This window comes from Pogonomyrmex barbatus, unplaced genomic scaffold (assembly GCF_055798465.1).
Source record: "Pogonomyrmex barbatus isolate J1 unplaced genomic scaffold, ASM5579846v1 scaffold1, whole genome shotgun sequence".
Lineage (NCBI taxonomy): Eukaryota > Metazoa > Arthropoda > Insecta > Hymenoptera > Formicidae > Pogonomyrmex > Pogonomyrmex barbatus.
In genome coordinates, this window is record NW_028297098.1 from 6947578 (window position 1) to 6974994 (window position 27417).

At 40.3% G+C, this 27417-nt stretch overlaps 1 protein-coding gene across 3 annotated transcripts in view; it reads right to left on the reverse strand.

Moving 5' to 3' along the window:
- The window catches only part of LOC105432511 (uncharacterized), a 131925-nt gene that overhangs the window by 94318 nt on the left and 10190 nt on the right, over window positions 1-27417 (reverse strand). For 2 of the 3 annotated variants that reach the window (XM_089085340.1, XM_089085339.1), the window contains one exon: window positions 10872-11123. In XM_089085340.1, the coding sequence (XP_088941466.1) occupies window positions 10872-11123 (252 nt within the window). Of the gene's footprint in view, window positions 1-10871; window positions 11124-24796; window positions 24848-27417 lie in introns of those variants that run through there. The other variant, XM_089085338.1, reaches the window with a different exon arrangement.

The window sequence follows — 27417 nt, forward strand, 5'->3', positions numbered from 1 at the left end:
ACGAAAATAACCAGCACTCTCTCTCTCTCTCTCTCTCTCTCTTGCGCGCGCGCGCGCGACCCGGGGCTTTAAATAAAATCTCTGCGCGAGAAAAATTGCAACCGCGAAAATGTTGCGGCGGCCGATCCACCGGTTGAGGATTACGGGAATCGGCGAATATATTTTGTAGCGCAGTTAAAAACGATAAAAAACAAAATGCTACTTCGAGCATTTATGCGTTTTGTCACAATTAAAGTAGGAATCTGCCCGAGCGATAAATGACAACATTAATTTACCATATGTAACGCAAAAAAAATCCTTCGCGATAACAATATTACGTCGTTTAGTAATATTTTTCAAACAATTTGAGATATAATAAAAATCTGTTTTATATTTTGCGCGCGCGCGCGCGCGTGTGTATTAAATAATTTTTCCGGTGAAAAAATATTCAATATATTTTCCGAATCGAAGATACGAAAGTTATTCGTACAATATTTAATTATTATTTTAAATATTAGTATTAGTAAATTAATCTAATATAAAAAAAAAGAGGAAATGTAAAATGTATATTGTAACATTTTTTTTCAAGTACCATTACCTTAAAAGCATTTGAAAAACTATAACTGCTCTCTGATTACGAAAATGTATGAGAAATCTTTTCGATGAATAGTAACTTTATCTTCATTCTTATCTCTCGTTAAAATGATAAAAAGTAACGACTTTTGCATGACAAAACATGAAAACGATTTATTTCAAAAATTACCTATTCAGTGAATTTCCACCATTCTTTTTAATGCTTATAGACGTGCATGTATGCGTGCATTCTTTTACACATACATATTCACATACATTTATATACATGTACATATCTTTAGATTTACATATAACATAAACGAGAAAGAAGGTCGTTTTTTTTCTTTTCAAATTCATTTAGAATAAACAGAAAGAACTTTGTCAGAAGGTTGTCAGAAACTCAATAGAAAAAGTGAGAGAGAAGGAGAGATGGAAAGAAAGAATGAAAAAGATTGAGAGTAGAGGAGAGAGAGAGAGAGAGAGAGAGAGAGAGAGAGAGAGAGAGAGGAGAGGGGGGGAGGGTGCATGAGAAGGGGCAATAAGGAGAAATCTCTGCTACATTCCTGTAGAGGGAGAATCCGTACAGTTGTCAGAGTTGGTCAAAGCATGCTACACAAGCAAGTGTGCGGGACTATGTATTAGAATTATCCAATCTCGTCAAAGGACTAGGCGAGCCATACACGCGGAATGTACAGTAGCGTGTAAAATTACATTGCCTCTTTCGTGCTGTCGCTGCGCGCCCTCATATTCTCCCCCGTTCTAATATCAAATCATGCTTCGATTATGCTTCGATCGATAAGCCCGTAGTCAAACTCGGCGTTTGGCAACAGGCGTAACGGCGTCAAGAACGTCGAGTGCCCCTCTTCCGTTTATCAGTCCGGCTTGATGCGAAATTACAAGAGGAAAGGCGGGCGCACAACAATTTGGCCGGCGAGCACCGGCGAGCTTAATGTTTTGTAACAACGCCGGACTTTATTACGGGAGCCAAGCACTCCGCGAGACTCGTTCGGCGCGGAATTTTAGCCCCGACTCCAGGGTAATTTAATGCTGCATCGATCGCCGGAGCCGCACGGGGAGCCGTAAATTCGAATTTTAAACAAACACCGCGCTAATGATATTAGTATAATAATTATTACCACGCCCACGCGATACGCATTGAGCTACGGGTGCGTCCGCAGCGAGTAGTATTTCGCGGCGCAAAAATTATTTTAATCAGATTCGGCCGCGCCGCGTATTTTTTTCGCAACGTTAAACTTCACTTTTACAGGCGGAGGGGCACAAAGGGGAAAAATAATTCGAATAATAATTTCAAATAAATTTAAAAATTAAAATGTAAAAAGAATAAATTCGTTACATATTAAATATCAATATATATATATATATATATATATATATATATATATATATATATATAAATTCATTTATCAATAAATCTCATTTTTATTATCGTTGAGAAATAACGAACAAAGTAATTGCAATTTCCAATTCCAGACGGAAACGAGAAAACGAGTAAAGCGAAACCCGCGCACACTCGCGTATGGCCTCCATTAAAAAATCGTAAACGTAAAACCGATCATTATATAAATGCGATTTCTAATTATTATTGCCGAGTGAGTTTTAAATAGAGATGTCATAAGCGAGAGTATTGCGCAACGTACGAGTTCACACAAAATCGTGTGGCGATCGATCGTAAGAATCGTAATTGGCAATATACGTTGGAATATGCTGACGTATCCGCGGTTATCGCATCTCGTTGGAATTAGCCGATCGGACAATCTTGAAAATGATGGAAACAGTTTGGCTGAGCAAGTCGCTCGCGGTGCGGCAACGTAATAAAGCTATTAGCGTAATGTTACGCGCAAACTTCGATGGAGTTACGTTACGTTTCGAGGAAACGCCACGTCCTTCGACCCTTCCCGCCTCGGGAGAATGTACATGGCATAAACTTTAGTCCATCTTGCGAAAATTACCGATCGCCTAGCGCCAGAATACCGGCGTCTGCGCCTGCATTTAATCATACATACGAATTAAATTCACATGTTATTAATAGTTAAGAAAGTTGTTTAGCGAGTTTAGCGAGAGATTTGGAATTCATCAATAGATGAATTAGTTATCGGCCGTGATGCGAATAAATAGACATTATGGACATTATAAATTAATTTAAATTACTCTGTGTCTCTCTCTCTCTCTCTCTCTCTCTCTCTCTCTCGCCGCGTCTCTTTATCCCGCAAAATGAAAAAGAACAAGAAGAGATCTGATAGGACGTTGAATAAATAAGAACATTATAGCATTCGATATTTGCTCCGCTCGCATTTCGGTATTCGTGGGAAAACGTATTGCGTATTAAACTGCGAGCGGATGTACTGTTAGTAGAGCAAGTCTCGACAATTCCACGAAGATCTCATCCCGTTGATCGTAAGCAAGCAAAATGTGCTCGAGATGCTTGTGAATGCGCCTTAAAGAACTGCTGTAGGTATCAAATGCACACTGTGAGAGTGGCTAAAGACTCGTATACGTACACGCCTACACACGGGCGCGCGCGTAGATACCGACTCGTGAGCGCGCGCACGCGCGCACGAGCACACACACACACGCATGCACGCACACGACATGCATACACGCGCATGTCGTCAAGACGTTCCTCGTCTGAATCGTTCGGATGCTACCTGCAGCAATTTAAAGGTTAACGTCGCTGGAAGGGCCGACGCTTCCCTCCGTATCATCATCGTCATTGATATCGCCGTTGCATCTCGAGATCGTTGGGATGAATCTTCAACTTTGAAAGACTTTAAAGATTTTTTATTTTAAATTAAAATTCTACTTATCGCTTCCTTGCGTCTACACGTTATTATTATTATTATTATTATTATTATTATTATTATTATTATTATTATATTTAAAATATTTTAAAAAGATTTTTTTTTTAATTAAAATTTTACTTATTATTTCTTTTGTGTGCCCTGCGTTTATCCATTATTATTATTATTATTATTATTATTATTATTATTATTATTATTATTATTATTATTATTATTATTATTATTATTACTACTCTGCAGCCGTCTCATAAATCTAATTACATAAAGTATCGTATTCGAGATAAACTTTCGTGACTCTGCATTAGCGTTTGTAATGACGTGTAAATTAAGCTTAGTGAGTTTACTGGGAATACCGATAAAATATAAGTAATTGCGCTGCATGAAAAATAAATGGAATATGGGTGTATATATTTTAAATTAAATATACATTACATGCATACGTACACACACATATACATATACACATCGACACACACACACACACACACACACACACACACACACACACACACACACACACAAACAGTTTATATCTAATTACATAATTATTAAATGTACAGTGAGGTCTGCGCAAAATCATTGCGAGATCATTGCAAAATCATTGCTGTTAAGACTCCATAAAAAGAGTTTCTGCAGTCCGCTTGTACAGGAAGGAAATATCCTGGAAAGAGTGGGAGGGCAATAGTGGAATTTTCGTCCATTCCCATCACATCGAGAACTTATCGAATGATTCTTTCCCGATTCCAGATTCGAGGTTTGCGCAGTGGGAGGAAGGGTATTAAATTGCCAGCTCCTGTCATAATCTATCTCACCTCCGGCCGGTTAAACTTGGCTAATAATTCGCCAGATTGGCGCCGGCAGTAGGCATGCGCAACAAAAACCAATAACACTACCTCTCCCTCGCGTTCTCCCTCGCTCTCCCGGTTACCGGGTACAGTGGCTCGGACTACCTCACCTCCCCCTCCTCCCCGTTCTATAGGTTCTCTTCGACACCCCCGTGGCCTATCCCCCTGTCCTCGTTTCCCTTTCCCCCAGTTTCCATGCCCACGGTCGCCCACTCTGCCCCAACCATGCCAACCACGTTGCAACGGCAACGCACCAATACCACCGCGCGCCCTGCACTGTATCATAGCAAAGCGCACACGCCGAACTGCATTCGCATAAATCCACTCGAATGCCTAATACCCGCCAAATACCGGTCGCCAGAGAAAAGGAATCCGCGCTTCATTTTATTATCTTGGGGAGGGGGGAGGGGGAGGGGGTGATATTTATCTAAGATAAAACATCAATCAAAACCAACGTAAAAGCATAGGAAATTACTATGTCAAAATTAATATTTCGAAATAACAACGAAGGAACGTTTGTTCGTTGTTCATTTTGATGAAGCGACGCGCGAGAGAGACGTGCGCTGCAATTTCTCGCGGAAATAGAGTTTTATGTAATAATAAAAGCTACATATGTATATATATATATATATATAAAATACATGTGTGTGTGTGTGTGTGTGTGTGTGTGTGTGTGTGTGTGTGTGTGTGTGTGTGGAAAGGTTATCGAGACGTAAGTGATTAGAATAGGAGAGACATCGCTATGCGCGCGCGACGCGGCCGAAAATCGATGACCGACATGTCCGACATATCGTGCAAATCCGAAACTTCGCAACGATCGACCACTCGTTGCTTTGCTAATTCATCAAATCGACTCGATGAATATATTAATTGCCTTGTTGTAACACAACGGTGGCTGGCTGATGAAATTACGCGTTCATTGACCTTCTATCGACGTGCACTACTCTATTGTGCTTTCCCGATGCAAACACAACACGGTTCTTGAATTGATCGATTAATTAAATTCGTCAGACAAATCGTCCGACGGGACGTATTCGATTAAGTTTCGAGCGAGTTTTTTAATATCGAGAGTTTAAGTTGGAATTATTATTTTCATCGTTATTATTATTACTCAATCAAAGAGAACGTAAGTCGGAACAAATCGTTATGTCCTTCGATACGCGCGATATACAAGTTGTATATGTATGTTGTATCGCGCATATTCTCCATCAAATTTGCATGAAAATGTCAATGATTAATCTTCTTTACGTAAAATCTCTTTTCTGAAAATAAATGGTCGTTTATGTTATTAAATGTTCTTTGTGAGATCTGTTTTTTTTTTTCTTCACAATATTATGCCGCTATGCATAAGCGAAGTATTTCAATTTTCTCGTTAATGAGGAAAGTTGTGACAATAATAATGATAATACTGGTAACTACGTCGACATTGTTGTCGTTAATGAGAAGAGCTTGGCTAATGATAATGTCGCAAGGAGGAGCGTTATATAATGTTGACTTATTCCCGTATATCGTGCTTAATACCTCCGTACCTGCGTTTTCCGCCTTGTATTCAGAAAACTAAATTATCTCAATATGGAATATGAAATTAGATATCGAATTCTATTTCCATTGTTTTCAGCGCGAGAGACATGCGGAGTGCCATGAGAATATCTGATTTTTAATTGACATGTAATGAAAAAAATAATCACCGTCCTTGCAGTTTAATTTTATGCAGTTCAATTAATGTAGATTTTCAGACTGCCTTGTCCTTAATGTAATTACTTTTCTATTTGTAATGCAGAAAACATATCTCGTAAAAACGCTAGCTTGTTTTTGCGCGCATAAAATGAAATCTCTAAAAACGAAATTTTTACGAGATTAAAATCATAGAGGCGCAATGTATATAAATGTAATGTAACTTCATGGGTTGCAATTTAATGCATGTATAATATACGTACATATATATATATATATATATATATATATATATATATATATATATATGTATATATATAAAGTACATTTTACCATTTAATTGAATCGCCATGAAATATTCGATGATTCTATTAATTCTAGCGATTCCATTTGAGTGGATTTAATACACGAGATGCATAGAATAATTACATTCCCAATAAATATACATATTTTAGAAATGAATTTAGTAATAGTTTCTTCGCATGCGAGAATTAAATCAGATTCGATTTAAATTAGCGAAATTTAATATCGCGATGTTATGCAGCGAGGGGGAGGGGGGGGGTTAAACGGCATAACGATAATTGCGGTTGCGATTTAGATTTTCGACATTCGTCAAGGCGGACCGCCCGAGCGGTGGGTCTTAATCGTGAGATCTCTCGTTGTGTGACGGGCTTAAGGGTACATTCACCCGATGGATTCTCCTCCGTCCTCCAGCGGCCGAACAACAACCGCGTGCACGCGAATTCCACGCGAGTTTTATTTAGAACATCGAATTATTCTAACGTGACGAGTACTGCGCTCGCGCAGTAGTCGAGAGGAAAAAAAGCATAGACACATCGTAAACCCCGATCGACGGGAGGGAGGAGCGCGCATCGGGACGGGGAGGGAGGGAGGGAGGGAGAGGACTGCGAAAAAAAATAACACGCGTTTACTTTTTCGCGTGTAAACTCGGGATTCAGAGCGAAAAATTATCTTATCTCTCGGATCTCCACTTCAGGGACTTGCACTTTTCCCTCCTCTCCCCCGCGCGCCTGTTGTACGTATGACGGAGAGATAATGACACGCGTAATTGCTTTATCGAACGAATCGGGCGGACGGAAGAACGAGAATTTTAATTAAAATTTTGCACGCGCTAGATAAAAATGCATACTTTCGCCTGTACCGCGAGCGGGCGAATTAAAATTACGAAAATTACGGGAGGTGTGGGCGCACGGGTGTTCTTTGAACTATTACAAAGTAACGAGGCGGGACGCGCGCGCTATCTTTTTTTCGTTGGTAGGAAAGTAAAATCGTTGTTGCATCTGATAAAAGCCAGGCGGGCGGGCGGGCGGACGCGCAGGCGCGTGGACGTGTGTGATGTGTGTGTGTGTGTGTGTGTGTGTGTGTGTGTGTGTGTGTGTGTGTGTGTGTGTGTACGTGTGTGTGTTGTTCGTGCACACGTAAACAAGTCCGCCGCATTCCACGCGGCCCGGGTGTACCTGCTGCACGTAATCACGCTCGAATAATTAATTAGCTTATTCTGCATTACTTAGACAGAGTTAAAAACGTCTCGCTAAACTGGTCGCGAAGAAATTTTTCATCGTAACAAAATGTTTGTAAAACAAACACGCCGGCAGTACGGCGAGATAATAAAGTTTTATTTTCATTTCGGGCGATTTAATTAAATATTCGCATTCTTGCAGAATTTAATAAAATCTTCTTATCGCAAAGTATTCCTAGATTTTAAAGTCGATTAACTGTACTTCCGACAGCTTAATAACGGAAACAATTTCAAATATAATGTTAATACCGAGATAGATCGATAATGTAATATGATAAAATAATTAACGTACAGTCACGTTTTATTCAATTTTTATTAAAAGATTTTTTTAAAAAATTAACGAAGAAACGTAAATATATATAAAAAGAGAAAGAGAGAGAACTGGATTAATGCTTTCAATACATTTCTCTTTGGATTTATATATATATATATTCGCGGATTAGTGATGTTATAAATAAATGTTAACCGTAGTTGGAATTTCTCATGACTTCACGCAAACTAATAGTGGTTACTCGAATAACAAGTTTCGCGAAACGGATTCTCGTTGAGTTTGCGCCAACTTTCGATTGGCAGCATCGTGGAGTAAAAATAGAGAATGCAATGTAATCAACTTTGAATTGCGGAGTAAACAATCTCGATAAAATTTTAATTAGAACCGAACCAATGGAATAATATAAAAGTATTATTGCAACGCGCGAATGTCGATTGCGATAATACGTAGGTATAATTATTGGCTAATGTATCCACACAGGTTCCGTTCCAATAATCAACTATATCGTGCGAATATTGCACCTGCACTAACATACCTCTCCATTCGAGATTAGTGTACAAATTTATTAGTTACAAAATTTATTTCACTATCACCTTGGCATTACAGATTATTGGGATTTGGAAAATATAATATAAAAACCGGTTATAAAGGAGATGTCATTAAGAAATCGTTAAACAAGATCATTAAAATATGCTTTTCAGAAATTATTACAACATTTTTTGTTCTTGTTTCGTAAAATCTATTAAAATGAAAGCCAAACCTTTGGAGAAATACGTTCTATTTGTATAAATGTAAATATTTGAGAGAAATGAAAATTATTTGGAATAGCTATATAAATTATTATTATTATTATTATTATTATTATTATTATTATTATTATTATTATTATTATTATTATTATATATGCTCTCATGAAATATTTAATTAGCGCAATCGATTTATCTCGTTCAAAATACAGACAATTGATATTATTATGTTTTATCCAATTTTATTATACAGATGTTAATCCTCAATTGTTACAATCGGCAATGTATTGCAATTTCGCGAAAATTCTTTTGTAAAATAATTGAAAACCGGATTGTCAGCAGCTGTTGGACAAATATTTTGCCTCGATAGTCAAGATGAAGCAAAGTCCCCATCCCAGTCGGGCTCATCAATCACGTCAATTACATACGACATGGTCGATTCGCGATAACACGCGACTGCGCGCGCGCACGAGAGAGAATGAAACGGCCAGATAGACAGATATACATGTATATATATATATATATATATATATATATATACATAATGAAAGAGAAAGAGAGACAGAAAACTCATATAGAATTAAAAAAAAATAATTAAAATAATTTGCGCAGTTTGATATCGCTTTGGGGATGAGACAAGAGGAGCGCTACAATGGCGCCGACTTGAGATAATGCTTTCTATCGCGTTGTTCGACATAATTATCAGCGAGAAAATGTTCAGTTCCTTTCTGGAGTAATTACGAGGAACAAAGGGTCAAAAGTAACAGCCACAATTACAGGATTCTATCTCTAGCCGTTGTCTCTCCCACTCTCTCTCCTTCTCTCTCTCTCTCTCTCTCTCTCTCTCTCTCTCTCTCTCTTCTAACTATGGATTGTACTCTGCCCTGTTGTTTTTTAAGAAAGTAGCTATTAGGAACAATTTCTGAACATGCACGCAAACTCGAAGCAACGACGTACGCGACGAAGGGAAGATATACCATGCTACCGGCGTTTATAATATTATTCCCATCAAAGAATAGTCCGCGCACCCTTCTCGCTCGGCTCTCCTCTGTCAGCATTTTTTTCTCCCACGCGTTACGAATGAGAGAAACAACATTTCTCCTCGCTATAAATCGACCTGTCCCCCCGTCGTGTAAACGCGTATCGATCGTCTTAAAGGAGCGGCAAGATTTCATTCCGCTTCAAACGGAATAGAAAAATACGAAAAAGTTAATAATTTGATAAACAGCATTCGCCAAAGACATTTATCTTGCGCGTATATAGCCATAGTTAATAACCAAAAGTGGGAAGGATCAAGGACAGCGTTTCCGAGGGGCGGATACTGATTACAATCGGCCGTCCCTTCCGAAATAATCGGCCCTGCAAACAGTGAAAATGACGAGCGAAGGGGGGTGCGCTTAATTGACGATGTCTCAATGGAACAACAGGGCGTAGAGCGTGACGACCCCAAAAGCCACCCTAACATTCGGGCGGAGGGATTAGTCGAACGGTCGGACTATCCTTTCAGCCTTCGAAGTGGCTTTAAGGCCATGCCAATATTTCACAAGTTTCGTTTGCCTGGCCTTTCCGCTCACTTATTCGCCCCGGGGCGTTCAACGTGTTTCCGCATATTTGAATAATGCCTCCTTCGTGATTCTCGTAATCCCTCGATTTGATCTCGCACACGAAAATAGTTACATTGATGCGCGATGTCGCGATTACGTGATTATTTTAACCGCATTAACGACACAAACCCGGGCTGAATTAACGATACACGCAGCGATATAACGGACAATGTATACACAAGTAGGTACACAAGAATATTTGAATTTATATTAGAGCAAGATAAATATAAGCTTGGTCGTACACGCGCGGCTATCCTCAATGGGAAAGAAGTCGATATATTCGCTCCGCCAAAATGGCGAGAGTGCCGCTCTATGAAATTTCCATAGAGTCATATACATCGAAATGACACTGGCGAGAAATGGGAACACGAGACATGGGAAAATGATAAGGCCGGAGCATCACGCGACAGGTCTGTTATCGACGATGGTCGGCAAAGCAGAAATTGCTGTGGCCGTAAAGTTTTACGCGTGTTAACAGCGGTAAAGAGCGTTGATGAACTCTGATTTAATGAACTCTGTTTAAAACGAAAAGCTTATTTTCAAACTATTTTAAAATATTTTTAGAAACTGGAATATAGTAATTATATGTAATTTAAGAGGAAAGTTTTTTTGTGGTATGTCGTGCTAGTTAAAAAGTAGAAATTTAAGATTTTTGGAGTCCTTCGAAAAAGGCTCGAATGATCGAGGGCATGCGCTCTAGTAAAAAGACTCTTGAAGTTGAATGTTATCTTCGTCCTTGATTTTTTTGATCTGAATTTTTTTTTTAAATTCGTCACAAGTTTGTTCCTGATTTCCCAGAAATATTTCTCAGGAAACATACCTCTCCGTGCGTGTCTCTCCTGCCATCCGGCGTATTTTCAGGTAGGAAATAGAGCCGTAAAGACGCCAAAGGCTGATTCGGTCCACGATTGTCCATCCACAGCAGTTGAAGCTCGCCAATGCTGACAAGGTCGGCATCGCTCCACAGTTTCGTCAGGAAGAAACTGCCGAGACGAAGGACGCGACCGTTACCTATTCTTACCGCCTTATAAAATGTGTAAGGGCCGTGGCTGAAGCAAGCACCGCCCAATAACTGAAAGGGTGAAAAAAAAAAAATTTGTCAACATTTTCGTATTTGAATTATTATATCATTACAAATTATTATCATTAATGATAAATAACGAATAAAATAAATTTTATATACGGGAGAAAATACACCCTATCAATATATAATTTCCCTCGATATCGCATCTAATAACACGCTCGTAATCATTAAATAACATACGTTATTTAACAGTTATTCTCATACGGTTATAATATTATAATTAACATATATTAATACTTAATGAGAAATGCGTTTGAACATTAGAATGTATTACGTTGCAATATTAATCGAATGATAAACAGGCAGGATATTTATATTAAAATTTACGCAACGAATCAGCGTGGTAAAGGGCATCGGATTGCAATTTAATTTCGAAGAATATTCGATTAAAAGAGATCTCTCTTCTTTCAGTCATCTCTCGAAACCGGTACACAGAAGCTCGATTTTTAAAATACCATCTCCCCCGAATACACGTGACCATCACGAGAGATTCGTAGTAACGGGGGATGAGACCGCAGAAAGGGGCGAGGGTTCCCCAGAGGGTATTTGCAGCGCGTCGCGAAGCGCGGAACACGTGACACACACGCACGACACACGCACGCACGTACGCACATACGTAACGCGTGATAAAGCCCCATTCGCAAAATGAAAGATCTTCGCGCCAAAAATGACACGAGTTTTCCGCATACGTGGATTAGGATGCGTGCGATATTAAAATTGAAAAACGTCCGTTCGTAAATAATAAATTGCAAATACGTATGTGAAAAATTAATTAACTGCCTCATTAATTAGCTGCCTCATCGTACAAGGCAGCTCTCTGATAGAAGTTTTTTATTCGACGAAAGAACGCCATGACGATTAATTCGCCTCTCGCGGAGGGAAAGAGATGGATAAATACACCCATGACAAAAGTATAAACGAAGACTCGAACGATGTACGTGACGTTGATTACACGTCGCAGTTTTCTCTCCCTCCGTCCCCTTAGAAAAACTATTTATTATTCAATGAGAAAAATGTTTATTATCCGGCTGCTGAAAAAAATTCCGCAAACGAAAGAGCAAACGAACCGTGCACGCGGCGCGTACAGTCCGCCGCAGAATTTTGCTCCCACCCCGGGGTCGCCTCCTTCGGCAATTCGCCACCCCGAGTATCTTTTATACAGTTCGCCCCTTTTCCTCTCGCTAAAAGATCCGACCATCAAACGCATTTATGATTATCAAAGCATGCGAGAGAACATTGACGTCGGTTGCGAACACGCGAGCACTTTTGCGCGGGGAAGAGTAAGGGGGATGGAGGAGAGAGGGAGGGAGGGAGGGAGGGAGGGGGCGAACGCTGGGAACGTCTTGCGCGCGTGTGTCAACAATGTTGTTGCACGTGGTACATATCAATCACCGGAAATCATTCCGCGATTGTCGACGCGACAATTCGAAGTTCGCTCAAAGTACAATGTCGCAATACGCGAGCTGCGGAATAATTCTAATTTGGCGGAATTAATTCGGTCTCGTCGTTCGTTGTTTTTTTTTTTTTTTTTTCAAATAAGTGAAACAACAAACGCCATTTCATGTCCGTTCTTGATTTTTTTTTTCTTTCTTCTTCAATGTCCGCGGCACGATCGAGTGATTGCAGACATCGGATATCGAACGTAACGGACGCGGTGTCGTCGGCGCGAGCTTTCGCGGCTGCGAAAAATTCAGGAATCTTCCAATTCGGAATACACACTCGATACACCGCACTCGATCGACTCGACGGGGAGGAGGAACATGATGGGAGATCCGCTCGCGCGGTTGTGGCGCGGACTGTACGGGCGTCTGCTGCTTTGTAGCGGAGACTTGTCCATTACTCCCTTTGCTTTATTTATCCGGGCGAAATTTCAAATGGATCGGATTTGGACGTAAAAGAGACGCGCGCAAAGATCGATGCCGGAATATTCACATGAAAATGCCCCACATTTTTAGCCAAGTCGGTAGGAATCCTCCCGCGATTTATTGCTTTATATTGTAAAGGTAACGCGAGCGTGGCGGCGGGTCCTCCTGGTCCGGCTGGATGTATCGATTTCACGGAGAAAGATGATTCCGAAAGGCACCAGCTCTCGGATAACAAAGTCCTTTTAATTGCCGACTAAGTGAACCCGATATTGGGTCATGTTGGTCGTACGGGGGGGAGGAGGGGGAAGGAGGGACGCGGGGCGCAATCGAAACACTCTTGAAAACGAGCGTGACCCCGAGTGTGCCTCGATATGCAAAATCAAGTCGCTCATTACAGCGCGAATTGACGAGCGCGTCGCGCTATCAATCGCGCTCGCGTTACATAATTGAATCAATAATGAGACACCGGGGCGATCCCGTCGAGCGGAGTGAGCACCACTGCCATAACTATTTCCAATGTTTTAAGAGTACAGTCGCGGCAGAGAGTTCCGCCGGTGGGCGACCGCGCGCGCGAGACCGAGAGAGATCAGCCGGCGATGGTATTTATAGCAGTTAATCTCGTTTCTCTCCGCCACCGCGCGCTGCACCGCACGCGAAACTTACCGCCATTGATATCGTGATTGCATCTACGACGCTCTTTTATCTACACGGACAAGTGCACCGGGCGCGCAAACGAACACGCATACGAATACGAATACGAATACGTGCGCGCGTACGCGCGTGCGCGGCGTACACGTGGCCATTGAATTTTCCAATCCTATCGTTGTCGGTATTATTATTTATCGAAACGTGCCAATTACATGCCCTATCAGGCGTCGCCAAATATTTTTCATCGCGCACCGATGCACGCGGCGCGCATGCATTATTCATCGGACGGCATACACGTTGCGCTTTTTCTTTCATAAAAACACCTCCATGGTGTAAATAAATATCCGCTACGGCGGCGGCGACGCTCGTCGTGACGCTCTGCCAATTCCGCCTTCATTGTTAATTATTTTTCGATGCTGGAGGCGCGAGCGGAATACTAGCAAGAGACTCGTGCGTGACACGTGCGTGTAAGCGATATATGTAAAGTACCGCCACATGTTGGCGCGAATTGTTTAAAAATAAGAGGAACGACACACACCGGCGGAACCGGACGTTTACGTCGCGTCGCGTCGTTAACAACGAATAAAACATCCTTTCGTTTACCGTTTAGATATATTTTCAAGAGCGGACAATGATAATCGTGTCGATAAAACAAAACGAACAAATCCCTCCCCCTCCTCCCCTTCTCAAAGACGTGCGTAATCTCGAGAAGCGCGTTTCGGAATTGTTCAAGAAATTCTTTTCTGTTATTATATGTACGACGAAAAAATAATTATCTTCCTTAATAATGCATTATCCGCTTCTTCGTCGGAGATATTGTAACATTACGCTTGAAACTTCTGCAGCTTTATATAATGATCGTTCTCTGTTTTCCTCTTTTAATAGAAACGCTCGGAACTCCAGGGTGGTTCAGGGAGGGAAGGAAGAATGAGAGACAAGGAGGGGATTCTCGGAAAGAGAGATAGATTTATGGATAGATAGACAGATAAAGATATAGATATGATAGATAAATGAAGATAAAGATAGATAGATAGATAGAGAGAGAGAGAGAGAGAGAGAGAGAGAGAGAGAGAGAGAGATGTGTCACATAATATTTTAAGTTCATTGGGTAACATAATAAAAAAGCATATGAGAATAAAAATGTTATATCGATCAAATCCAAATTAATTAAATTTAAGAAAGATAAAAAATATCATGTAATATTTAAAAAGGTATTGAAGGTAAAATAACATATATGATTCATCCTTATTCTATTCTCTTTCATTAAGTTTATAGCTTGTATCTATGTACGACGTGAGACTAATCGAATGTGGTTAATCGGACGAGCATGAATATTATAAATATTCAACAGCCTGTTCATTGCTATGCCGATGCGCGCGTCGACGAGAAGATACGAAAATGCTGAGCATTCCCGGTGTGTATCGCAAGAACTCGCGTCACATATTGTATTCATTTAACGCGCAAGAAAAAGGAGCGGACGACATAGAGAGTGAAAAGGTAATGAGCGGAATCGCGCTCGACACGAAATTAATAAATGCATACGAGGGAAGTAAATACGAATAAATCATACAGTGAATCATTAATAGTTCTTATGTAACTCGTATCGCTAACATAAATGTGCGAATGCATCAAAAAGCATATCGCAACCGTTGCATTATTGAGGGAGAGAATGCACAAATATAAATGTCAGCCATCAAAATATTTTTATCGACGGAAAAAAAACAATCGCGGCGGATAAACGCGATCGAAGGAGGAACGTGCAAAGGTGGAGGAAGAGAGAGAGAGAGAGAGAGAGAGAGAGAGAGAGAGAGAGAGAGAGAAAGATAGAATCGCGCGATTGGCAAGTGTAAATTATAATCGTCGAGTAATATAATCATACAGGAGGGACTCCCTACTGTCTTGAGAAAAAGCTTCGTTTACCGTCACGATCGAAAAAAGTCGCTGAACGTAAAATATTTAATATCCCACGTCGACTGACATTTGAGACGATCGCGATTGCGCGAAACACAACGCTCGCATTATATAATTAACCTTTCTCATCGCGTTGTGCGCAAATCAAATAGGTTCCTCTCCTCCCGAGCGGAAGGAGATACTCGCGCGTACGGTCAGTGCGCGGAAAAACGTGACCACGTACCCAGGAGAACGAAAAAAAAAAAAGAAAAAGAAAAAAAAAAACGGACGGGATATAGGGCAATGCTCCCCACAGCCCCGCTCTACCCCCCCGTCATTGTAAACCCTCGCCGCGTGTAATCGCATATATACGAAGCTGTCCCGAGCCCTCTTCTCCGCGCCGCGCCGCTCCCTCCCTCGCTCCTCTCTCTCGATCTCTCTTTTCTATTTTCTCTCCTTGTTACTGTGTCTATATTCCTGCCCATCTGTCTCGCTTTCCGATGATATTCCTCCAGAACCCGTAGCGCCGTCTCTTTCGTCCGCGTACGACGCCCCCTCGCCTTGTCTCTCTCCCTCCTTCTCTTTCTCTCGCGGCGAATGAGTTTTACTAACCGCTCTAAAGCGTTCATCACATCGCATGAATCACCGCGGTCAGGAGATTAAGGAACGCGGGATGACGTCGTCCGATAATACCGAGATTCAAAAATCCAACAGGCAGAAAGGACTAACATTGCGATGACAATGCGTTATTCTCATTTGTTCTCTACGACCATCATCGTGTTACACGCGAGAGAATTAATTTTTCAAAAGGTTACACCATTTTCTATTATTACACTTTAAAGATAAATAAAATGAAATACGTCGCGTAAAGGGAAAAAAATATAACAGTCACTTTTTGATTACACAATGATTAGATAATTCATCATTTTTTTGAGATACCGAAGTCACAAGTGCCAATATACGCGTACGAGTGATACTTCTTTCGTTGGGAATATAACATTTCGCTCGCCTTTATATGCTCCTCCGGATTAAATTAGCGTCTCGTAAATTAACGTAACGAGCCAACAGATAAGACTTCGAGGCTAGAAGCGCCAAGATGCATCCCGCTTTCATTACATTTTTCGAAATGAAGAAAGCGGATATCTTGTGCGTCTCTACCTCCCCGCCGGTTTTTAATTAAAAACTTTTCAGCTGCAGCCGAGTCCGCATCGTGTGAGCGGACCTTTAACCCACGTTGCACGTGCACACATGTCAACGCGGAGGGTCCCGTATGTGTTCCCCTCGCGCGTGCGTGTCGGTGACCGTCGTCGACACACGCAACGCACGCACATACGTACGCTCGCACAAACACGCACAAACACAAACACACACACACACACACACACACACACACACACACACACACACACAACAGAGCGCGCATAATATACGTGGAATTTGACTCAGGTACATCACACATACGGATGCGCGCGAATCAACCGATAGGCACACTTGACTCGTCAACGCACATCATCTCACAAAGCACTCGTAGGCATTTAAAGATTTCATTTGGAACGAGAGTTTGCTCGTATTTGCTGCCACCTCGCTTCACGTCGCGTCGCGTCGCGTCGAGTCGCGTCGCGGCGCGATAGAAAAGTCTATCGTGCAGCTTTTTTGTCTCGCAAAACGGATCATTGGATTTTTGCTTATCTACATTCGTTACCGATCCATATCTCATCCCTCGTGCGTGATACGAATCAATTACGTATCCCGCCGAATGATATTCCGCAAAGAAACGCTGCATTAGATATTCCGAGCGAGTAAGGCAACACATGCACATACACATACAAACACGCGCGCGCGCGCGCGCGCGCACACACACACACACACACACACACACACACACACACACACACACACACACACACACGGATGGGAGAGGATAGGGATGCAGCGAATGCAACGTAATACGATATTAATAACAAACGTAATGTGCGCTCTCGCGTACGACGTACCTTGCGGAAATTTAAGTGGTATTTACGTTGTATTTAAGTTCAACGTACACGCGGTTAAATTAAATTTTGTCAGTTTGCAGACCGTGCGCAGATCGTACGAAGCTAAATAACATTTTTAGATATATTTCAACGTAACTTTAACAATGAAAACGTATTGCGAGTTATATTTGCTGATATGTGCCGTAAGAGGAACTCGGTATATTCAGAAATCGATGGAATCCGGCAAATAAATACCATCGATGCATATGTTATTTGTATATGTCTGCTTCTTGTATCGATCGATAAAGCGAATTATTCACCGAACGCTGCACGATAATTAAATCATTTATTGATAAAGAGATTGACTCTTGTACTTCCGGTATTCGATAAAAAGTACAAACAAAAAAGACATCAAAAGAAATATTGTTGTCGAAGCAAAGTAGAGTTTAGAATAATAGCAAAATAAAGCTATTAGGCATGTATTTCTTAATATCAAGGCTGTTATAATGAGCGCGACTGAAAGCTGATTCACTGAAAGCTGCCGGGGACGGTCGTATAACGAGTGTACAGCATGTCTCAAACTTCTCTACATTTCCTTTCGGAGATCTACAGATGCTTTCATCGATAGTCGGAGTTGCTTAGCAAAGAATATCGCTGCATCTTTTTACAATTCCTTTTTTTTTTTAAACAATTGTTATTTACAACAATTGTTAATCAATTTCGATTTATTATTTTTCTTTGCAGTTAGCTTTTAATGAAGTTATTAAGGTTAAAATTATCAAATTATTAATTCAATTAAATATTTTAAATCGTTTAAATATTGACGAGGAAAAATATAAAATGTATGTACAAGTAAATTAAAATTCTTTTTAATTCCCCGTTCTCTCAGAGAGTTAAAGAAGGATTTACTGAAAACTGCTTCAAGGATTTGTACACGAAAAAGAAAAATCGCGCGACAGCATGTGTACCGTGCCCTTCAAAAGCACGCGTCGCGCTCGTTTTCTTGCCGCGTTCATATCGTCTCGTCCCTCTTCCTGCCTCCTTTCCTTCCGTTCCTTCTCGTTTCTCCGCTAAAGCCCCTTGGCATCGTTCTCATCGAGTTATTATTACACAGCATAGGGTCACTATCGTCGTTACTCCCGCGGAAGGTTCTCATTCGTGAGAGGCGCGTCGCGTCGATCGGCAATAAAAGATATCCGAACTCCGGCGAATAAAATCGAAAGAGAACGAGAGAGATAGATAGATAGATAGATAGATAGATAGAGAGAGAGAGAGAGAGAGAGAGAGAGAGAGAGAGAGAGAGCCTCATCTTGCAGATCAGAAGTCACCTTGACGATGGCATTCAAAATAAAACCGGTTCTCAGGATATACGAAATTGGGTCCCTGTTTTGATCAGGCGCCTCTTAATCAATGTTTATTTCCACATTTATCAGGCAGGAAAAATGCAATGTCATTACGCGGCATTATCAATACATATAGATTGTGTGGCCCACCGATTATCTATAATATATACTTAAACATGATAAGTGCGATAAATAAACTTAAAATAAGCCTGACCAACTAGTTTATAATATAATTATATAAGCGAACAGAAAAATAATATTAAAAAACAATATAATACACGTTTTTTTCAATAGCATTTGACTTTTCGGTCTTGACTCGTTGGTTGGTCGTTAATTCGTTTTATGTTAAATACGATACTTCCCTACTCGTTTGCGATTCGAAAATAAAATTTTACGTAAAATTGTTGTTACGTTTCCAATTTGCATGTTCTTTATGTTGTCAACGCTTGTAAAACAGTTATAAAAGCGGACGAACCGTTTCTCTCTCATTTACGTAATATTCGTTTTAACGATGTTGCACGTGATAGCGTTTACGGCGAGTCTGAATAAACTAAACAATTAACGCAAATCGAGAAAAAAAAATATTTTTTTTTTTACAAAGGGAATAAATTATAAAGTACATTTGTATCGGAAAATAAATAATATTGATATTTAAAACATTGCGGAAATTTTATAATAAATTGTTAAATAAAAAACACCGTGATGCAATCTTGTGTATAAATAATTCATCTTTAGATAACAAGGGAAAATAACGTGGGGGACGCATGAAAACAGATTATTATTATAATATTTACGAAGTTCCTTCCATCATTCTTGGAATTTTCGAACGATGTGATTTCTGACATGATCAAGGTTTCATATTTCCGGGACGAGGGATTTTTCCAGTCGCATCTCTTATAGCCGTCGACGTTACAAAGCAGTTTCGTCGATATCGGCATAATCATCCACGAGTTCATAACTCGCGAATCACTGTCTTCATTAAAGTTTACGACGCGCGCCTTCGACGGCCTAGGTTTACAAAACTAATTACGGGACGAGCGCGGAATGTCAAAAATCACGCGACCTCCCGCGTTATCGTGTCGGCAACGACAACAAAATAATATTGTAATTTCGACACGGGGTATTAGATCCCCGAAATTGTCAACAATTGTTGTGGCGAAACGATTTTACGAGTCCAACGAGTGCGTGTATATCCCGCTCTTATGCTCAATGAAAATAACAACAAAGATACGAGCTAAAACGCTGAGAGAGAGCAACTTTAATTATATTAAAATCTCATTACGTTAAATTAATCCGATCCGACCAGAAATCGAGAGAATTTCGGTAGATTCGGTTATCGATTTGTTTGTACGCACATTTTTTAAATTTCTAATTTTTTTACAATTAATATGTAAAATAAAAATTATTATATTGAGATGATATAAAATTGAAAAGAAAGTAACATTTTAAATAATCCCGAAGTGAAATTTTCATTTTAAATGTCTTAATTCTCCCTTAAGAAAACAGGAAAAAAAATTCATATCAAGTTTTTCTTTGTAGTAGATAAAGAAGAAGATAAAGTAGCATATCAGTGATCACACGTGACAGAAAATCGAAATCTAAAATTGTAATAATATTAATTCACATTACCGATCGAGCAAACAGCGCCGTCTCATCGGATTCATTTTTGCATTTGCATGCAGTTTCGCGCAGATAATGCAACGCGCTATTGCAGTCACGATTTCCCAATCGTGCACGGTTGGAAAAGTGAACGTGCGGAGAGGAAAGGAGAAGAGAAATATATTCTGTCGACTCTGGGATTTCTCTCTCTCTCTCTTTCTCTCTCCCTCTTCCTCCCCCTCCCCCCCCCCTCTCTCTCTCTGTACGCGCATATGTACGAGAGATACATAGAAAGAAGACAGAGAAGAGGGGCATATTCACGCTCGCACGCGACCTACGCATGCGTCCGCGCACGCATACAGAGACACGGGCACGTACGGCATACATGTTATAGATTTCGATATCGCATTATTATTAAATTCTAACGTAAAGAAAAAGAGAGGAGAAGAAAAATATTATTGAGCGGCCGCGAGCGAGCGGCTCGCTCGAATCGCATTTATTCCTCTTTACCTTACGTAATTGTAAAATTAAATCAGAGCGCTCGCGTCGTAAAATTAACAGGTCGCGATAGGCACGGCGAATCGCCATTGAGAAACTTCCCGAAGCAAAGGAGATGGTTATCTTGTTTAGTTGATATGATGATTATCCTATATTTCTTGTTTGTTTGTATTTTTTTTTTTTTTTAATCTACTCGCTCGAACCAGTCTCTCGTGTGTAACGTAAACTTGGCTCGAGATTTTTATAAATTTAAAAACACTACTTAACTCGCATTAGCCTCGGACTCGAATTAATCCGCGCCATTAACGACAACACTGTTAAACAACACTCTCGAGGTAATGACGTTTACGTTGCCACGTAATGTGAAAGAGTGAGAGAGAGAGAGAGAGAGAGAGAGAGAGAGAGAGAGAGAGAGAGAAAGAGCGAGAGAGATTCCATGGATCATAAAAAAGAAATGTAATTTTATGAATTTCATTAGGAGTGGTCCCATCAGCTTTGTCGCGCCACGTTGTTTAATTTATATTATTTTCTTCGTTATTTTTTATTCTAACTCTCCATGAAGAGATTAATCTCGCCCCACGCCAGCCCCGCGCGACTACCCTCTCTCTTTCTCCTGAAGCGCGCCCCTCTTTTCTCATATCTTCTCTCTCAGCCCAGATCGACTCTCTTTCCGAGCATCTTTCCTCTCACCTACCCGTTCCATCGACTGGATTCAATTCACTTTTCTCCGAAGAGCAACTCTCGCTGAGCGACTTCTCGCCTCGTTTATTTATTTCTTCCGGCTTGCGCTAGGCGTTTCCGAATATGAGTGAATTCGTGTTCAACAATAAGAAAGAATGCAATAATAATTTACAATAATCTAATGTTTCTCTCAAATACGTACGCATCGCAAATTCGTTATTGATTTTCAAGTGGACACATTTTCTAAACCAGCTTTTATGTATAATCAGAATTTCCAAATTAATATAAGATGAATTATGAATGAATTATATATATATATATATATATATATATATATTAAGATAAACAAAATTAAACTAATATTCCAAGCAAACACAAAATAAAAATTTTTTTCATTAATTTCTAATTTCTGTAAAAATATATAAAAATAAGTGATATTAAAACAGTATCTTATCATTTTACGTGTCGCGTAATAATCTGATTTCGATAATAACTAAATATATTATATAAATATACATAGTCTAGGTGTATAATAAAATTTCGGACTAAAATAATAACGTCGAGTAATGTTACTTTTTTCCTCGGGGAATATTTTAAAACACATTGAAAAGTGTATAGAGAGAAAGAAAGAACAAGAAAGCGGAGCGAAGTGGAGGAAATGCGGATACGAAGGGATCGGAGACAAAAAGCTGTTCCATAGATGGTGGCTGTGTGTATGTATACGTGTATCCCAGGCGACACCCTAGGGACATCGTGTTAAATAAACTGACATTCAAAAAGCAAACAGTGGTGACAATTCGAAGGCAGGCGAAAATCACAAATCTCCGGAGATGTTTTCGTAATGAATTTAAATTTAAGTTCGAGTTCCTTCAATGCAAAACTATTTAGCATCGATGAACGCGCTGAACACACGCGGATCAATGTCACATCTCGGCGCGATGATCGAACAGATCTTGTAATCCAAGCGCTGTTTATTCTTTTCGTAAGCGTGCGCTAATCCCCTTCGCGAGATAACGATATTTGTGCAGCAAGTTAACTGCACTCTCCTAGGCGTAGCCAGCGCCGTGCAAACAGAACCGAATGCATTTCATTCCATCGTTCCGTCGACTGTCAACCCGTCGATAATGCATTCGGGGAATCGCGGGATTATATGTGCCATCCAGTTTCTATTAGACCGTAAGAAGTAACGCGAGTTACCCGCTACCATTATCCTTTTTTCCCCCGGTGACGAGAAAGAGAGAGACATAGAGGTGAAAAGAGAGAGGTGAGAAAGAGAGAGCAGGAGGAGAGGGCGGGGAGGGGGGAGAAGTGATTTCCCGCTTCGTAGATGCTGCACGATGATTGTATCTCGTCGCATCGCGCAAACGTCGCGCGCGTATTCACAGAATGTTATGCACGCGTGCATACGCGTGCATTACTTGCCTTTTTCTCGCACGGAGTATTCTCTCGCGGAGTATATAAACGCGCGGGCGCGTGCGCCACGCGACATACATACACACACAGAAACGTGCGTATGTGTGCACGTGCACGCGTATACGTATACGTCTGGAAACAAGCGCGATATATTTCGCGCCGGAGAGAGAGAGAGAGAGAGAGAGAGAGAGAAGCGGTTAACGTTTATATTACATCTTGCAAAAAAGCGACCGGATCGATAAAAACCTACCCCTCTCTTCGTAAAACGCGTATTATTTTTCAGAATAGTTCAATTTACCATTTCTCTCTCTCTCTTTCTCTCTTTCGGTCCCGTTCTTCCTTCCTATTTCTTTTTCTCCTTCTCGCTCTCTCTCTCTCTTTTTTTTTTTAAATAATAAACAACGGGGATATTTTATCACTTTTTTGTTTGTGCTTGTTTTGCCGGGCCCCGCGTCGGATAGGAGGAGTTGACGATCGATAGAATGCGCGCGAATGGCGGACAGGAATTTTCGGAGGCATGCAATAATGCAATGCGATTGAACGTTTTATTATCCTGAAAATACAGTCGTCGTTGCTCGTGTTCCGCTGCGAGGCGACGCGCGGCGCGGCGCGGAACGATTATCATAACTGTCACGATGGTATAACAGATACGTTATCGTCGATTATGCCCGATTCATCCGTACGCGAAAGATGGGCAAACAATTTTTTACAATGCGATAATTAATAATAGCGACGGAAAAGAAATGAGAGATCATTATCAGGAGTGACACGTTTCGTCATCGTTTCCCGTCACCGAAAATTCCCAGCTACGCTTTTGCGCGATTAAAAATCTAAGAAAAGATAATAGACCACCTCCTATAAATCAGCATTATTATTATTATAAATCACGCCACATTTCCGCGGCAAGGCTAAGCAAGAATGGCGCATATATGTACAGTTGCATCAGAATAGAAGGCTCGACGATCCGTGTCGCAATTCATTGTTCGTAACGCTTGAAATAATTTTGGAGATGACAACGTCGCACACATTTACAATTTGCGGACAATACTATTTAATAATGCGCAATTGCGTTATCATTATCTTTAAATAAACTATTATTCTTAATATCAAGAATGCATATTCGCGTCACTCAAGTGACGTCAAGCCTGATAAATCACGATTAATTAGTAATGCGCGCGTTTTTATTGTGAGATATCGATTTCTCACGTCTCATATTAGCACGTATTAGTGATGCCGATAGATGCGAAAGATGCGATTAAGGTCTCAAATTATTATTATTATTATTATTATTATTATTATTATTATTATTATTATTATTATTATTATTATTATTATTATTATTATTATTACTACTACTACTACTACTACTATCAATAGGACAATGCATTAAAAAAAAAAAACTTATTTCATATTATAAAATGTACATTACATCTCTAACACAATTGTCCGGTGTGCAACGTGTGTCATTCAGATAAAACCGGTTTTTGTTGTGCGAGAATCGAGGGGAAAAATTCGCGGCCGAACATCATCGTCGTGGCATCATTTACCAGATTCATCTTGTCTGAATTATTTGTTAAAGTTCATCGCGAATCGTGATTCTATTAACAAAACGCCATACACACACACACACACACACACACACACACACACACACACACACACACACACACACACACACACACACACACACACACACACACACACACACACACACACAAGAGGAGGGCACGGCTCTAACAAAACCGGCTTGCCTTTTCGCAAAAGCTTGGTACAATAATAGAATACATTTTCCATTGGTCCAATTCCCAGCAGTAATTACATCGGGCCTTTCTATCGGCTTTGCCACCGTACATCGTCTTCGTGTGCTCTCATCCTCCCTCGTCGGCGTCCACCCTCGCTGCACCATTCTCGCCCTCGTCCCGCCTCCCCTCCCCCCCCTCCCCTCGTCCCACCCTCCCGAATCTCCACCGTCAAAGCAAAAATTGCTTCTGTACACATTTTCGGTGAATTCTCGCACTCTTTGCTCGCGCGCGCGACAGCAACAGGGCTCGTTATAAAAATAAAGATTTATTTCGGACGCGAGTCCGAAAGGCGTACTTTCGAAAGTCGAATCAAAACGTTCGATCAGTCGATAGCACTGTTATTAAAGCCGTTGCCGTGAGACGACGTTAAGCGGGCACTGCGAAATGAAAACTTAATTAAGATTAATACGGGGAACATTTATTTAACCAGCAACAGGGTGAAAGGGGGTACCTTCGTCCGGGGTATCGATTTTAACGGCACGCGCGAGGGGGCCTGTCGCCGTCAATCCCTCGTGAACGAAATCGTCGGTCGAACAATTTTCCCCACTTGACCCGATTCGACGCGGCTCCGACTCTTTACGCGGAAAACGCTTTGGAAATGAGTAAGAAAAAATAGTGAGACGGACGGAATCGGCATTGTCGCGCGATCACAATGCAACCGGGTAATTGACTGCGGAGCAATTTTGTAATTGTATGCAAATCCGGGAAGCTTGAAATTATTCAATTCAGCTGCATAAAGTTTCTCTGTGGGCTTCGTTTCCATAATTATGTTAACAAGATAGGCAAAGCTGCTCTAAACAATTTATTCGATCATTTCGTAACCGATGATTGAAAGATCTCGCAATTGTGAGGAACATTTTTTTTTTATGAATATCCAAAATAAGTATATTTTAGTCAGGAGAGCGTGTCTGAAGAGAAGATTAATTCGTTCTGCGAGATAACGTGACAGATTTTTACAAGTAATATTTTTCAAGAATATTCTTTAATATAACGTTTCAATAATTATCTCATATATATTTTAAATATATTTTTAATATATTTTATTATATACTAATTCTAGAATAATATTTTTTTGAGTTTGTTTTGTTTCTATTTTTATCTTAAAATAATTACAATAAATGGTTTCAGTTCTCTTTTGTAATAGAAAAATCTTTTAAGTAAATACACGCTTATCTACTAAATAAATGCTTATCTACTTTCGGCTATTCATTTGCCGGAGTTCCTTAAGTAACTTGGAAAAGTTTTGTGCCGTTAACGATTTGATGCATAACTCGGAGTAAAGATTTCCAAGTTCTTGATTTTACATTTTCGTGCTAAACATTATTAAATAAGGTAATTTTATCTAATACAGATATATCGCTTATTAAAATATAAATATTTAAAGAGTGTAAAAAAAATAATGCGATTAATTGCACACAGGCAATTAATCAAGTTTCGCAATAAAACCGAGTCTGTGAAAAAAACAAAGAAGTATTCTTCATAAATCGCGAGTAAACAAATGTGGAAATTCCGAAAACTTGGACAACGGCGTGCTCGATGAACGCGGGATTAATCTGTTTTCCTGAAAAGCCACTCATCGCGTTTTCACTCCACCAATTAAATATCGCACAGCCGTTCGTTGAAAATGGAACCAGATAATGGATACAGTGTCGCAGGTCGATACCGCGCAATCAGGACACAGAAACGCGGTATTCTCCTCCTCCCCCCCTACTCCCCCTCGACCAGCTTACATAACTAATATTCTGTTACAATGGAATACGGCGTATTCGTCCGCGCATCTCTCGGCATAGACGTCGATTTTGAGTCATGTCTAAAAATATCAATTAGACGCGTGCATATTCGGCTGCCTATTGAGCGAGATTTTTTTGTCGGGGAGGTCATTTCGATCGCGTGATACGTTTGCTCGCGAATCGATAGATCGCGATAAAATCAACGAGATACCCGATTCGAGGGCCGAGGAAATTTATTGCCAATTACTTTTTGCCTTGTGTACGGATACCTCACTCCCCGGTGACTACCTGCCAGACTGCGTTGGAAACTGCTGATGAGGAACGGGACGAGGCGAATGGAGGAGGAAAGAGAGGAAATCGAGAGCAAAGGAGAAGCCCGATGAGACGACGATGTAACGCTTATAACGGCTAGACTATATTCGGCTGCTAAATATGCACCGCGCTTTCTTCGCATCGCCATACCAGAAATAAAGAAATAAACTCGATCGGCACGTGTGCCGCGATATAAATGCACATCGAAATCATGACGATTTAGAAGACAATACGTTAAACCTACAATATTTCTACATAATCGCTACAAAGTATTTCAAGCACGCAATAACAAGATAAAATATAAGATTATCCTGAATTCATGGAACTTTCTATTTTCGAAATATTAAATATTTAAATGAGAGAGAGAGAGAGAGAGAGAGAGAGAGAGAAAATTGAATTTTTCATAAATCAAAATTTATAATAAAATTTTAGATAATTTAAAAATAATAGTTTATAAATATAAAAGTTGAGAAGTTGATTTCGTTATTCATACGTTTCCAACTGAGAATTATCTTGACAGAAATAATT